This window comes from Lolium perenne, chromosome 2 (genome assembly GCF_019359855.2).
Source record: "Lolium perenne isolate Kyuss_39 chromosome 2, Kyuss_2.0, whole genome shotgun sequence".
In the NCBI taxonomy this organism is placed as follows: Eukaryota; Viridiplantae; Streptophyta; class Magnoliopsida; order Poales; family Poaceae; genus Lolium; species Lolium perenne.
The window spans coordinates 91,124,107-91,135,338 of record NC_067245.2 but is presented as its reverse complement, the minus strand read 5'-3'; the positions used below and the strand labels follow the sequence as shown (position 1 = coordinate 91,135,338).

The 11,232-nt window shown below is 46.5% G+C and overlaps 2 protein-coding genes across 4 annotated transcripts; both read left to right on the top strand.

Moving 5' to 3' along the window:
• The first annotated feature begins 1,002 nt into the window (after nucleotides 1-1,002).
• LOC127333235 (cysteine-rich receptor-like protein kinase 10) lies at nucleotides 1,003-2,985 on the top strand. 3 transcript variants are annotated; one of them, XM_051359576.2, is made up of 4 exons: nucleotides 1,003-1,487; nucleotides 2,047-2,164; nucleotides 2,573-2,660; nucleotides 2,753-2,985. In XM_051359576.2, exons 1-3 carry the CDS (start codon nucleotides 1,007-1,009, stop codon nucleotides 2,625-2,627), a joined length of 654 nt encoding a protein of 217 aa, XP_051215536.2. In that variant the 5' UTR covers nucleotides 1,003-1,006; the 3' UTR covers nucleotides 2,628-2,660; nucleotides 2,753-2,985. The 3 variants fall into 3 exon arrangements, with proteins under 3 accessions (XP_051215536.2, XP_071682229.1, XP_051215537.1); XM_071826128.1 differs by having other exon boundaries at nucleotides 2,573-2,675; XM_051359577.2 differs by lacking the exon at nucleotides 2,573-2,660 and having other exon boundaries at nucleotides 1,008-1,487.
• A 313-nt stretch (nucleotides 2,986-3,298) lies between these two features.
• LOC127333237 (cysteine-rich receptor-like protein kinase 10) lies at nucleotides 3,299-7,028 on the top strand. Its single transcript, XM_051359578.2, has 3 exons — nucleotides 3,299-4,476; nucleotides 6,034-6,169; nucleotides 6,324-7,028. Exons 1-3 carry the CDS (start codon nucleotides 4,059-4,061, stop codon nucleotides 6,355-6,357), a joined length of 588 nt encoding a protein of 195 aa, XP_051215538.1. The 5' UTR covers nucleotides 3,299-4,058; the 3' UTR covers nucleotides 6,358-7,028.
• The last annotated feature ends 4,204 nt before the right edge of the window (nucleotides 7,029-11,232 follow it).

Here is an 11,232-nt window from a genome sequence, read left to right as displayed (position 1 = left end):
TTTATAGCTTGTTGATGAACTTGATTGTACCGGGAGGGATGGCAAGGGTAGTGAGGTAGTAGGTTGCTTGGGAGGTGATGACCGACTTCACAAGAGCCGTGCGCCCGGCCGTGGTGATGAATTTGCCGCTCCAAGTGGGGATTTGGCCGGCGCATTTGTCTTCAAGGTGTTGGAAATCCACGCGCTTGAGTTGCCAAACCGATAGAGGTAGACCAAGATATCTCATGGGGAAGGTGGTCCGGGCCGCCGGAATGCCCTCAAGGATGTCATCAAGATTAATGTCCCTGCAACGAATGGGAACCACGGAACTCTTAAGAAAGTTTGTGCAAAGGCCGGTGACTTCACCAAAGCTATGAAGGATGGACGCCAAGTTTTGAATGTCCTCCTTGATGGGGGCAACAAAGATAGCCGCATCATCCGCATAAAGCGAGGTGCGGAGAATGCTTCCGCATCCCCTAATTTTGTGAAGGAGCCCCTGGTTAGTGGCGGCATCGAGGATTTGGGCAAGAGGATCAATGGCGAGCACAAAGAGGAGCGGCGAGAGGGGGTCCCCCTGCCTAAGACCTCTGCCATGCTTGATGGGCGAGCCCGCGACGCCATTGAGGAGCACCCGAGAGGAGGCGGTGGTTAAGAGAGCGGTGATCCAATTGCGGAAATGGCTAGGGAACCCGCGCCGTTGGAGAAGGTCGACGATGTACTCTCAACGGATGGAGTCAAAGGCTTTCCTAATGTCAAGCTTGAAGAGGAGCGCGGGCGTCTTGGACTTGTGTAAGCGTTTGGCGAGATTTTTGACATAGAGGAAGTTGTCGTTCCGCTGTCTTGATGTGAGCATGATACTAGCATGATATAGATTATATCATGGTGGCATCTCATTTTAGACCTTGCAGACTTGCAGTAGGTTGCCGCTTGCCGGTAAACCCACCTTCTCTGTTCCTATCCGTCCCTCTATTATGATTTCCCAATCTTGAAATAAGTGCGACCGGCTGTGGAGTCAAAGTCGTCGTCAATGCCGGCGTCCTGTCCATACGCTTCGCATTTTGTACGAGTTCCCAACCCCACTCCCTCACCGCCGGTCACCATTCACCATACCACAATGCATCATCCCGCGATCCTCCTCCTCCTCCTCGCCGCCTCGCCTCTCGCCGCCAGCGCAGCAATATCCGACTGCTTCGGCGGCGTATACGCGGCCAACAGCACCTACGAAGCAAACCTCCGCCGCCTGGCCGCGATCCTCCCCGCCCAGACCGCCTCCTCCCAGCGCCTCGAGGCGTCCCGTGACCTGGGGTACTGGCCCAGCCGGGTGCGAGCCTTCTCGCGCTGCTACCTTGACCGTCACCAGGGCTTCACCTCCTCCTCCTGCGCCGCCTGCGTCGCCGCCGCCTTCCGGGAGGCGGAGACTGCGTGCCCTCACAACACCAGGGTCATCGTCTTCGCTGGCAACTGCACTCTCGCTCTCGCCGATTACCCTAGATCTATCCCCTTCTTCGGTCAGTTTTTCCATCTTTCCTCCACCACAAGATAAGTTTCAGTTCACACCATCTATGCAATTTATTATGGCATTGTTAAAATCTCTAAGTACTAGCAATTGGATTGTAGTATTTACATGATTCTGTGAATTTCTACCTGCACTTGACAGCACGCCATAGATAATACACATATATGACCTGGGACCTTTTTTATTTTTATTAGACTTTTGGGAAGTTTTTTCTTATAATAACATGACTGTCTGTACAAAATCAATTCTTCAAGTGTTTGTGAGTTGTAAGGAAGCAAGAGACGATGGTACTAACGAATAACCATTGTTCAAATGCAGAAAAATTAAACAAAGAAAAGCGATGTGCAATCTCCAGGCACCACATTTAGTCAAGCTATGATTTACAAAATTTACCCCCCATGGCATTTATATTGATCATTTCAGATTGTCTCCTTTCTTGCCTTATGCTCTAGGTTACTGGTGTGCCTATATTCTAATGTTTTGCCTCTACAGAGGAAAGCTAAATAATGTAGGACTATGCTGATCAAACTTACACGCGTTGCGTTTCACAGGACCTAGCACTTGGTTTGAATTCTTGGGTGCAGGACTGCTATTTCAAGCAATCGGTTTTGCGTGGCTCTTCTTCCTGCTTCTGCAAGAATGGCGTGACAAAAGAAGAGCCTCTATGATGTAAGTTTCTAACTAGAAGCATCAAATTTAATCTTGTCTTGAGAGTTGGGATGAATATACGAAACAATCTAGCTTCTCTGAAACTAAAAACTGAACTAGCTCCTTTCAAACTAGCTGTCTAACTATTTTATATTTCCATTCTCACTGAAAACACATAAATTTACAAAAAAGATGTAGATTTACAACTTTTCTAATGTAAGGAACAGATTTAAAAAGAATAGAAACATTTCTATCCTTAAAGGCCTCTGGCCAACCCGGCCAATGAAGCCACCAAAAGGGGCAAAACCATCGTGTCCGTTCCTTTGCCATGCGACAGTACAAAATTTCACCCGCTTTTACTCACAGCCGTCCGATGCAGTAAATTTTTTGTTCACTTGTTCATCTTCTTGGCGAGTCAATGACGTGTAGGGCCAGCTACTTGCGGGGGCCGCCGGTCGGAGGCAGCCACGTGCGCTCGTCTTAAAATAAATGAGCTAGACCTGCAAATTTTTTTAATGTAATGTGATATCCCGTAAGTTTGTTCTCCTTTCTGACCTGAAAAAGCATAGGAGAACATAAATTTATTTACTTACATGTTACATGATGCAGGCGTTCTAGCTCTATTCCTTCTGGAGATCAATAGTTCATCAAACTTGGTCACACACTTCTGGGCATCAGCCTATACTCCATGAGGAAGGAAAAAACAAGTCACGCGCTACAGTCAATACATACATGTTTATGTCAACAATGAGTTGGTTTATAGGCAACCCATGGTTTGATATTGTCCTCCAGTTTGAAGGTTTCAGATCTTTACGAATAAGTTCCAACATCCGCTTCACTCACTCGGTCGTTTTCACCCAATTCTTCGATCTGCATCTCTGGATATGTATGTAATCCCAACTACCTAGAAATAGAGGTTTAGCTGGGCACAATTTCTGATTACACAACCCTAACTGATTAGCAAGTAAACTCTTAATGCCTTGGTTAGGTTCACTGGTTTCGACATTACATGGGCTCATTTCTCACGTAGTGACTTATTTGAATTATTATGCAAAGACAATTGGTGCGAGCATGGGTCAAATTGGCAGAATAGGAAAATGGCAGCGGATATCGACAACAGAGCATAGTTCTTCCCGTAAGAAATGCAGAGCATAGCTCGCCTATACCCTCATAGAAACAGTGCGTGGTTCCCCTAAAGTAAATCTTCACTTAAAGGGCTTAGTTGTGTTATGGCACTATCTGGAATTATGCAATAGATCAACATATGCAAAGCAGAGTATTCACTAGCAGCTCATGTGTTCCCCGTACCTGCTATCACTGGCTAGAATAAAATGAGTAATAGCAGAATTTGCATCGTAAGAGACGAAAGCATGAAAGTAAATACATAAAGCAACGGAAGCTACTATGAGCAGAGCACGGTATCCCCAAAAGTAGTTGGCAATTTAAGTTTATCCCAGCCTTCTCTAGCTTCACAATCAAGGTCATTAGAAGATACTATGAAGACAATGAGAAAGAATAGAGAATGAAATTTTAGTCAGTAGGGTATTTTGACCAAACCACAAATCACGATCGCATGGGACAAATGATACTTTGTATAACTAACTCCTTGTAGTTAACGATCTCTTGTGCTCTTTGTAAAGTAATCCCCTTGGAATCAGCGTTTCATAGCAATTTTCCTTGTAACTAGCAAAGACTGAAGTTCTTTGACAATACTTTTTTTGGCTCTTTCACACACCTGGTGCCCCTTCCTCAACGTTATCCCTCCAAACCAACTACAGTATTATACATCCCGTCTACTCGAACAATTTCCAGACCCTCTCATCTTCATGGCTAGACTGGTGAATCAATTCTGATATTATAGACACCCTGTACGTGTAATAGTTGCTAAACTTCATATCGCTGTACACACCACACTATGTCCATGGGGATGTGGCACCGTTTCTACCTCCTTTCCTTCGCCATCCTAGTCTTGCCGCTTGCTGCCAACAGTAACATCATCTGCACTGGCCAAGGCAATCGCACAGCCAGCAGCAACTATGAAGCAAACATCCGCGCCTTCATGGCCATTCTCCCGAACAAGACGGCCTCCATGCTCGGCCGCTACGCCAACCATGACACTGGGGACGGCATGTACGCTGTATCACACTGCCACAACGGCACAAACTTCTCATCCTGCTGGGCCTGCATCACCTTAGCCCTCCAAGAAGCACAGACAGTGTGTCCTTACCAGAAGGGTGTCGAGTTCAACAACAACAACTGCTCTCTCGAACTCTCTGCAATCATTCACCTCGAAACTGTGGATCTTCTTGTCCTCAAACACGATGGCCACAAAGGTGAGTCTATTTCCTTTTTAGGGCACCGTATGCATGCTTCTTAAGTTATTCTCAATCCCAAGTTTTTGTTGGACAACAAACCGCGACGTAGATTGGATATGTAAGCTATAATGTGAGCCGATCTTATGCGATGGTAACCAGATAGCATGTTTAAGAAATTGTGCAACTTTGCGTTTGGAGTTGCACATTTCGAAGTCCAAAATTGCATACTACATTTTTCAACATACAAGATTCATATGTGCAACTGAGTCAACAAAGAGTATAGATTTTTCACATGAGAAATAGAAAACCTACTACTAGAGGTATAATGATTTGCAATTCGGTCAGTTGATTATATATATTTATAACCACCAAACCGTAATACAAAGGAATCATGTTGGAATTTCCAAATAAACATGGTAGTGTGCTTAGCCATGTGCTAGTTACTATATTCTGAAAAACGGTATAAAAATAATAATATGTATGTGCTTTATTAGCACCGAGAAAGCTTCATGATGCTTAGCAGTGAAGACGGAGTCACTGAAGCAGTAAAAATATACTCGAGGACGAGAAAGCTCCTGCTGAGCAGTTTGCTTCAGAATTAAGGTTACAAAGAATTCCCCAGAACCAAATGAAAACAATCGAGACCGGCCTTCCCAATATGTGGGTATATATGCGTATATATGTTGGCCAACTACAGTTCACTATAGCATGCCCACAATCCTCGTGGGGAACCAACTGCTGATTAGCTAAGGATAAACTGTGAACTTGTAATTAGCTTGTATGTGAGGTGTGAACTTCTAAGGTAATACCTTATAAAAATAAATTTTGAACTTATCTACCTTTTTTGTTTGAATCGGTAAATCGGTGTGGAGTTAACACACGCCTGGTAATTTCTTAAGTACCATCAAACAAGCACACTAATCAGAGTAATTCCCCCTTGAGCGTCCCCATCTCAATGAATTGCATTGAAAGATGGATTAGTGTGTACTAGGCAGCACTCCGAATGTTTACACATCATGCCCAAAATCCATATTTGCTTCATTGCTTGTTGCTATATGTATGCTAAAAAAAATTTGATTTCTAAATGAACAAAGGCTAAAAGATGTAGGTTGTCAATCTGTTTTCTTTAGATGGATTTTCTTATCGCATTTTATTTAGATGGATTCGATTTCACTCTACCAATGGTTAATGTGGTAATAGAATTGTTACATATTAACGTGAAACCATTGAATACAGCCGAAAACAAAAGATCAAATTAAACAGTTACATGTTCGGCCTTTGTGAAGCATTGCTTTTATTCCATGTTACTCCCTCTTTATTACAGGATTAGTAGTGCATCATGACTTGATTATAAAGAACAATATTGTAGCCTTTTACTATGCAGTGACCTATTTAATACAACTTACAGTGGAACCTTGTAAATTTGGTAACGCAAATATATCACTGGTATATCCATGCTTGCTTTGTGCAATATGTGATTTCTTTGACTGTACATTCAAATAAATTTACCTTAAAAATCGGAAAGAAGACAATGTTCATCTGCACTGAACTGAAACTTTGTGTATTGCATTCCAGAAGGATTCTCTGCGATGAGAAATGTGTCCATGGCTATAGAGAACATCATGGCGTTGGTATTTCAAGCAGTTGGATTCGCATGTCTTTTCTTCCTACTTCGACAGGACTGGCATGATAGGAAAAACCGATCTATGATGTAAGTTTCACACAAAAATATGAAACTGTTGTTAAATAATCTGAACTGCTATATGAAAACTGAGTCTACATGAAATTCAGATAACTTTATTAGTTGAGAATGTATTGTATCATGAAGCATATTCTCTAGTTAACTTTAGTCGCATATAATGCAGGCATCCTAGTGATCCTCCATCTGAAGAAAAATGATTCATCCGTCTCGGCCACAATTTTCAGCAGCTGTGCCTTCTCTCAAGCGAAAATATAATGCTGATACATCTACATACACTACGGGAAAAACAGGCGCTGCCGTGCAGCGTTTCAATGCCGTGAGCCGCCGCACGGCAAAGAAATCATTGCCGTGCGCAGCAAGCAGCACGCACGGCAACGACAATCCGCACGGCAACATCTGAGAGCAGCGCACGGCAATGAAGGCAAGCACGGCAAAGACAGAAGCGGCGCACGGCAAAGAATCAAATGACGGCAAAGTACAAGGAAACCTCACGGCAAAGAAAGGAAGACGGCAAAGTCCCTACGTGCCGCACGGCAAAGAAACCAAGCACGGCAAAGAAACCAAGCACGGCAAAGGCACTGGGCATTGCCGTGGCTCGCCCCTTTGCCGTGCGGACAGGTTAGTTGCACGGCAAAGGCACCTTTGCCGTGCGTTCCCTTCTTTGCCGTGCGCCAATATAATTTTTTTTGTTTTTCTTCCTATTTTATTTCATCTAATACTTATATTTATTTGTTAATTAGTTTTTCTTTTTGATGACTATTTATTAGACAATGTGCAATACAAAATTACTCTCCATATATGTTCATCCCCCACATATATCACGGTTTCGGAGCAACCCGCGGTTCGGAAAATCTCCTAAGTGTTATCGCCCAACGGTGAGGAAGGTCACACCGGGGAGCTACTTTTGCACCATTAGACCTTGCACCACACTTTGACACATATCATAGGCCCACATGCAAGATTTGGTGGGGTTCCGGTGCTCCGGCGGTCGTTCTCCCCCTCCTCCCCCCAAAACAGCGGAACGTGTGCCCCGGCGGGTCTACCCCCCTAGATTTCTCCGCGCGAGGGTGCACCAATGTACTTTTTCATTCTTTTAGGTTTGTTTAGGACATATACACATGGAGAACCAAGATTGGGACCCTTTGGCACATACACCCGCAGCTCGAGCCATTATCACACGATCGACGGTGTGCCTGATCTACTAGTTAGGGTTCGGCGTAGGGTTAGGGCTAGGGTCTAGGGTTTAGGGGAGCTACTTTTGCACCATTACACCTTGCACCACACTTTGACACATAGCATAGGCCCACATGCAAGATTTGGTGGGGTTCCGGTGCTCCGGCGGTCGTTCTCCCCCTCCTCCCCCCAAAACAGCGGAACGTGTACCCCGACGGGTCTACCCCCCTAGATTTCGAGGGTGCACCAATGTACTTTTTCATTCTTTTAGGTTTGTTTAGGACATATACACATGGAGAACCAATATTGGGACCCTTTGTCACATACACACGCAGCTCGAGCCATTATCACACGATCGACGGTGAGCCGGATCTACTGGTTAGGGTTAGGTGTAGGGTTAGGGCTAGGGTTTAGGGGGTAGGGCTAGGGTTTAGTTTAAAGGTAAGTATTTATGGTTAGGTATAGGTTTAGGGTTTAGGGTTAGGGTTAGGTTTTATGATGCATGGTTCTGCAGCTCCGGTGTTGTGGTTTAGGGGTTTAGAGGGGTTTAGGGCACGAAGCCTCCCCAATTTAGGGTTTAGGGTTTAGGGGAGCTACTTTTGCACCATTACACCTTGCACCACACTTTGACACATAGCATAGGCCCACATGCAAGATTTGGTGGGGTTCCGGTGCTCCGGCGGTCGTTCTCCCCCTCCTCCCCCCAAAACAGCGGAACGTGTGCCCCGGCGGGTCTACCCCCCTAGATTTCTCCGCGCGAGGGTGCACCAATGTACTTTTTCATTCTTTTAGGTTTGTTTAGGACATATACACATGGAGAACCAAGATTGGGACCCTTTGGCACATACACCCGCAGCTCGAGCCATTATCACACGATCGACGGTGTGCCTGATCTACTAGTTAGGGTTCGGCGTAGGGTTAGGGCTAGGGTCTAGGGTTTAGGGGAGCTACTTTTGCACCATTACACCTTGCACCACACTTTGACACATAGCATAGGCCCACATGAAAGATTTGGTGGGGTTCCGGTGCTCCGGCGGTCGTTCTCCCCCTCCTCCCCCCAAAACAGCGGAACGTGTACCCCGGCGGGTCTACCCCCCTAGATTTCTCCGCGCGAGGGTGCACCAATGTACTTTTTCATTCTTTTAGGTTTGTTTAGGACATATACACATGGAGAACCAAGATTGGGACCCTTTGGCACATATACCCGCAGCTAGAGCCATTATCACACGATCGAGGGTGTGCCTGATCTACTGGTTAGGGTTTGGTGTAGGGTTAGGGCGAGGGTTTAGGGGGTAGGGCTAGGGTTTAGGTTAAAGGTAAGTATTTATGGTTAGGTATAGGTTTAGGGTATAGGGTTAGGGTTAGGGTTTATGATGCATGGTTCTGCAGCTCCGGTGTCGTGGTTTAGGGTTTTAGAGGGGTTTTAGTGCTCGAAGCCTCCCCAGTTTAGGGTTTAGGGTTTAGGGGAGCTACTTTTGCACCATTAGACCTTGCACCACACTTTGACACATATCATAGATCGACATGCAAGATTTGGTGGCGTTCCGGTGCTCCGACGGTCGTTCTCCCCCTCCTTCCCCCAAAACAGCGGAACGTGTGCCCCGGCGGGTCTACCCCCCTAGATTTCTCCGCGTGAGGGTGCACCAATGTAACTTTTCATTATTTTAGGTTTGTTTAGGACATATACACATGGAGAACCAAGATTGGGACCCTTTGGCACATATACCCGCAGCTAGAGCCATTATCACACGATCGAGGGTGTGCCTGATCTACTGGTTAGGGTTTGGTGTAGGGTTAGGGCTAGGGTTTAGGGGGTAGGGCTAGGATTTAGGTTAAAGGTAAGTATTTATGGTTAGGTATAGGTTTAGGATATAGGGTTAGGGTTAGGGTTTATGATGCATGGTTCTGCAGCTCCGGTGTCGTGGTTTAGGGTTTTAGAGGGGTTTTAGTGCTCGAAGCCTCCCCAGTTTAGGGTTTAGGGTTTAGGGGAGCTACTTTTGCACCATTAGACCTTGCACCACACTTTGACACATATCATAGGTCCACATGCAAGATTTGGTGGGGTTTCGGTGCTCCGGCAGTCGTTCTCCCCCTCCTTCCCCCAAAACAGCGGAACGTGTGCCCCGGCGGGTCTACCCCCCTAGATTTCTCCGCGCGAGGGTGCACCAATGTAACTTTTCATTCTTTTAGGTTTGTTTAGGACATATACACATGGAGAACCAAGATTGGGACCCTTTGGCACATATACCCGCAGCTAGAGCCATTATCACACGATCGAGGGTGTGCCTGATCTACTGGTTAGGGTTTGGTGTAGGGTTAGGGCTAGGGTTTAGGGGGTAGGGCTAGGGTTTAGGTTAAAGGTAAGTATTTATGGTTAGGTATAGGTTTAGGGTTTAGGGTTAGGGTTAGGGTTTATGATGCATGGTTCTGCAGCTCCGGCGTCGTGATTCAGGGTTTTAGAGGGGTTTAGTGCTCGAAGCCTCCCCAGTTTAGGGTTTAGGGTTTAGGGGAGCTACTTGTGCACCATTAGACCTTGCACCACACTTTGACACATAAATAGGTCCACATGCAAGATTTGGTGGGGTTCCGGTGCTCCGGCGGTCGTTCTGCCCCTCCTCCCCCCAAACCAGCGGAACGTGTGCCCCGGCGGGTCTACCCCCCTATATTTCTCCGCGCGAGGGTGCACCAATGTACCTTTTCATTCTTTTAGGTTTGTTTGGGACATATACACATGGAGAACCAAGATTGGGACCCTTTGGCACATATACCCCGCAGCTAGAGCCATTATCACACGATCGAGGGTGTGCCTGATCTACTGGTTAGGGTTAGGTGTAGGTTTAGGGCTAGGGCTAGGGTCTAGGGTGTAGGGCTAGGGTTTAGGTTAAAGGTAAGTATTTATGGTTAGGTATAGGTTTAGGGTTTAGGGTTAGGGTTAGGGTTATGATGCATGGTTCTGCAGCTCCGGTGTCGTGGTTTAGGGTTTTAGAGGGGTTTAGTGCTCGAAGCCTCCCCAGTTTAGGGTTTAGGGTTTAGGGGAGCTACTTGTGCACCATTAGACCTTGCACCACACTTTGACACATATCATATGTCCACATGCAAGATTTGGTGGTGTTCCGGTGCTCCGGCGGTCGTTGTCCCCCTCCTCCCCCCAAACCAGCGGAACGTGTGCCCCGGCGGGTCTACCCCCCTAGATTTCTCCGCGTGAGGGTACACCAATGTACCTTTTCATTCTTTTAGGTTTGTTTGGGACATATACACATGGAGAACCAAGATTGGGACCCTTTGGCACATATACCCCGCAGCTAGAGCCATTATCACACGATCGAGGGTGTGCGTGATCTACTGGTTAGGGTTAGGTGTAGGGTTAGGGCTAGGGTCTAGGGTGTAGGGCTAGGGTTTAGGTTAAAGGTAAGTATTTATGGTTAGGTATAGGTTTAGGGTTTAGGGTTAGGGTTAGGGTTATGATGCATGGTTCTGCAGCTCCGGCGTCGTGGTTTAGGGTTTTAGAGGGGTTTAGTGCTCGAAGCCTCCCCAGTTTAGGGTTTAGGGTTTAGGGGAGCTACTTGTGCACCATTAGACCTTGCACCACACTTTGACACATATCATATGTCCACATGCAAGATTTGGTGGGGTTCCGGTGCTCCGGCGGTCGTTCTCCCCCTCCTCCCCCCAAACCAGCGGAACGTGTGCCCCGGCGGGTCTACCCCCCTAGATTTCTCCGCGCGAGGGTGCACCAATGTACCTTTTCATTCTTTTAGGTTTGTTTGGAACATATACACATGGAGAACCAAGATTGGGACCCTTTGGCACATATACCCCGCAGCTAGAGCCATTATCACACGATCGAGGGTGTGCCTGATCTACTGGTTAGGGTTAGGTGTAGGGTTAGGGCTAGGGTC

Bases quoted from the DNA above. Each gene is read 5' to 3' on its own strand.
- LOC127333235 (XM_051359576.2), top strand. From the start codon at position 1,007: ATGCCGGCGTCCTGTCCATACGCTTCGCATTTTGTACGAGTTCCCAAC. The intron at 1,488-2,046 runs GTCAGTTTTTCC...TGCGTTTCACAG, and splicing joins TAGATCTATCCCCTTCTTCG to GACCTAGCACTTGGTTTGAA. The intron at 2,165-2,572 runs GTAAGTTTCTAA...AATGACGTGTAG, and splicing joins AAAAGAAGAGCCTCTATGAT to GGCCAGCTACTTGCGGGGGC.
- LOC127333237 (XM_051359578.2), top strand. From the start codon at position 4,059: ATGTCCATGGGGATGTGGCACCGTTTCTACCTCCTTTCCTTCGCCATC. The intron at 4,477-6,033 runs GTGAGTCTATTT...ATTGCATTCCAG, and splicing joins CAAACACGATGGCCACAAAG to AAGGATTCTCTGCGATGAGA. The intron at 6,170-6,323 runs GTAAGTTTCACA...CATATAATGCAG, and splicing joins AGGAAAAACCGATCTATGAT to GCATCCTAGTGATCCTCCAT.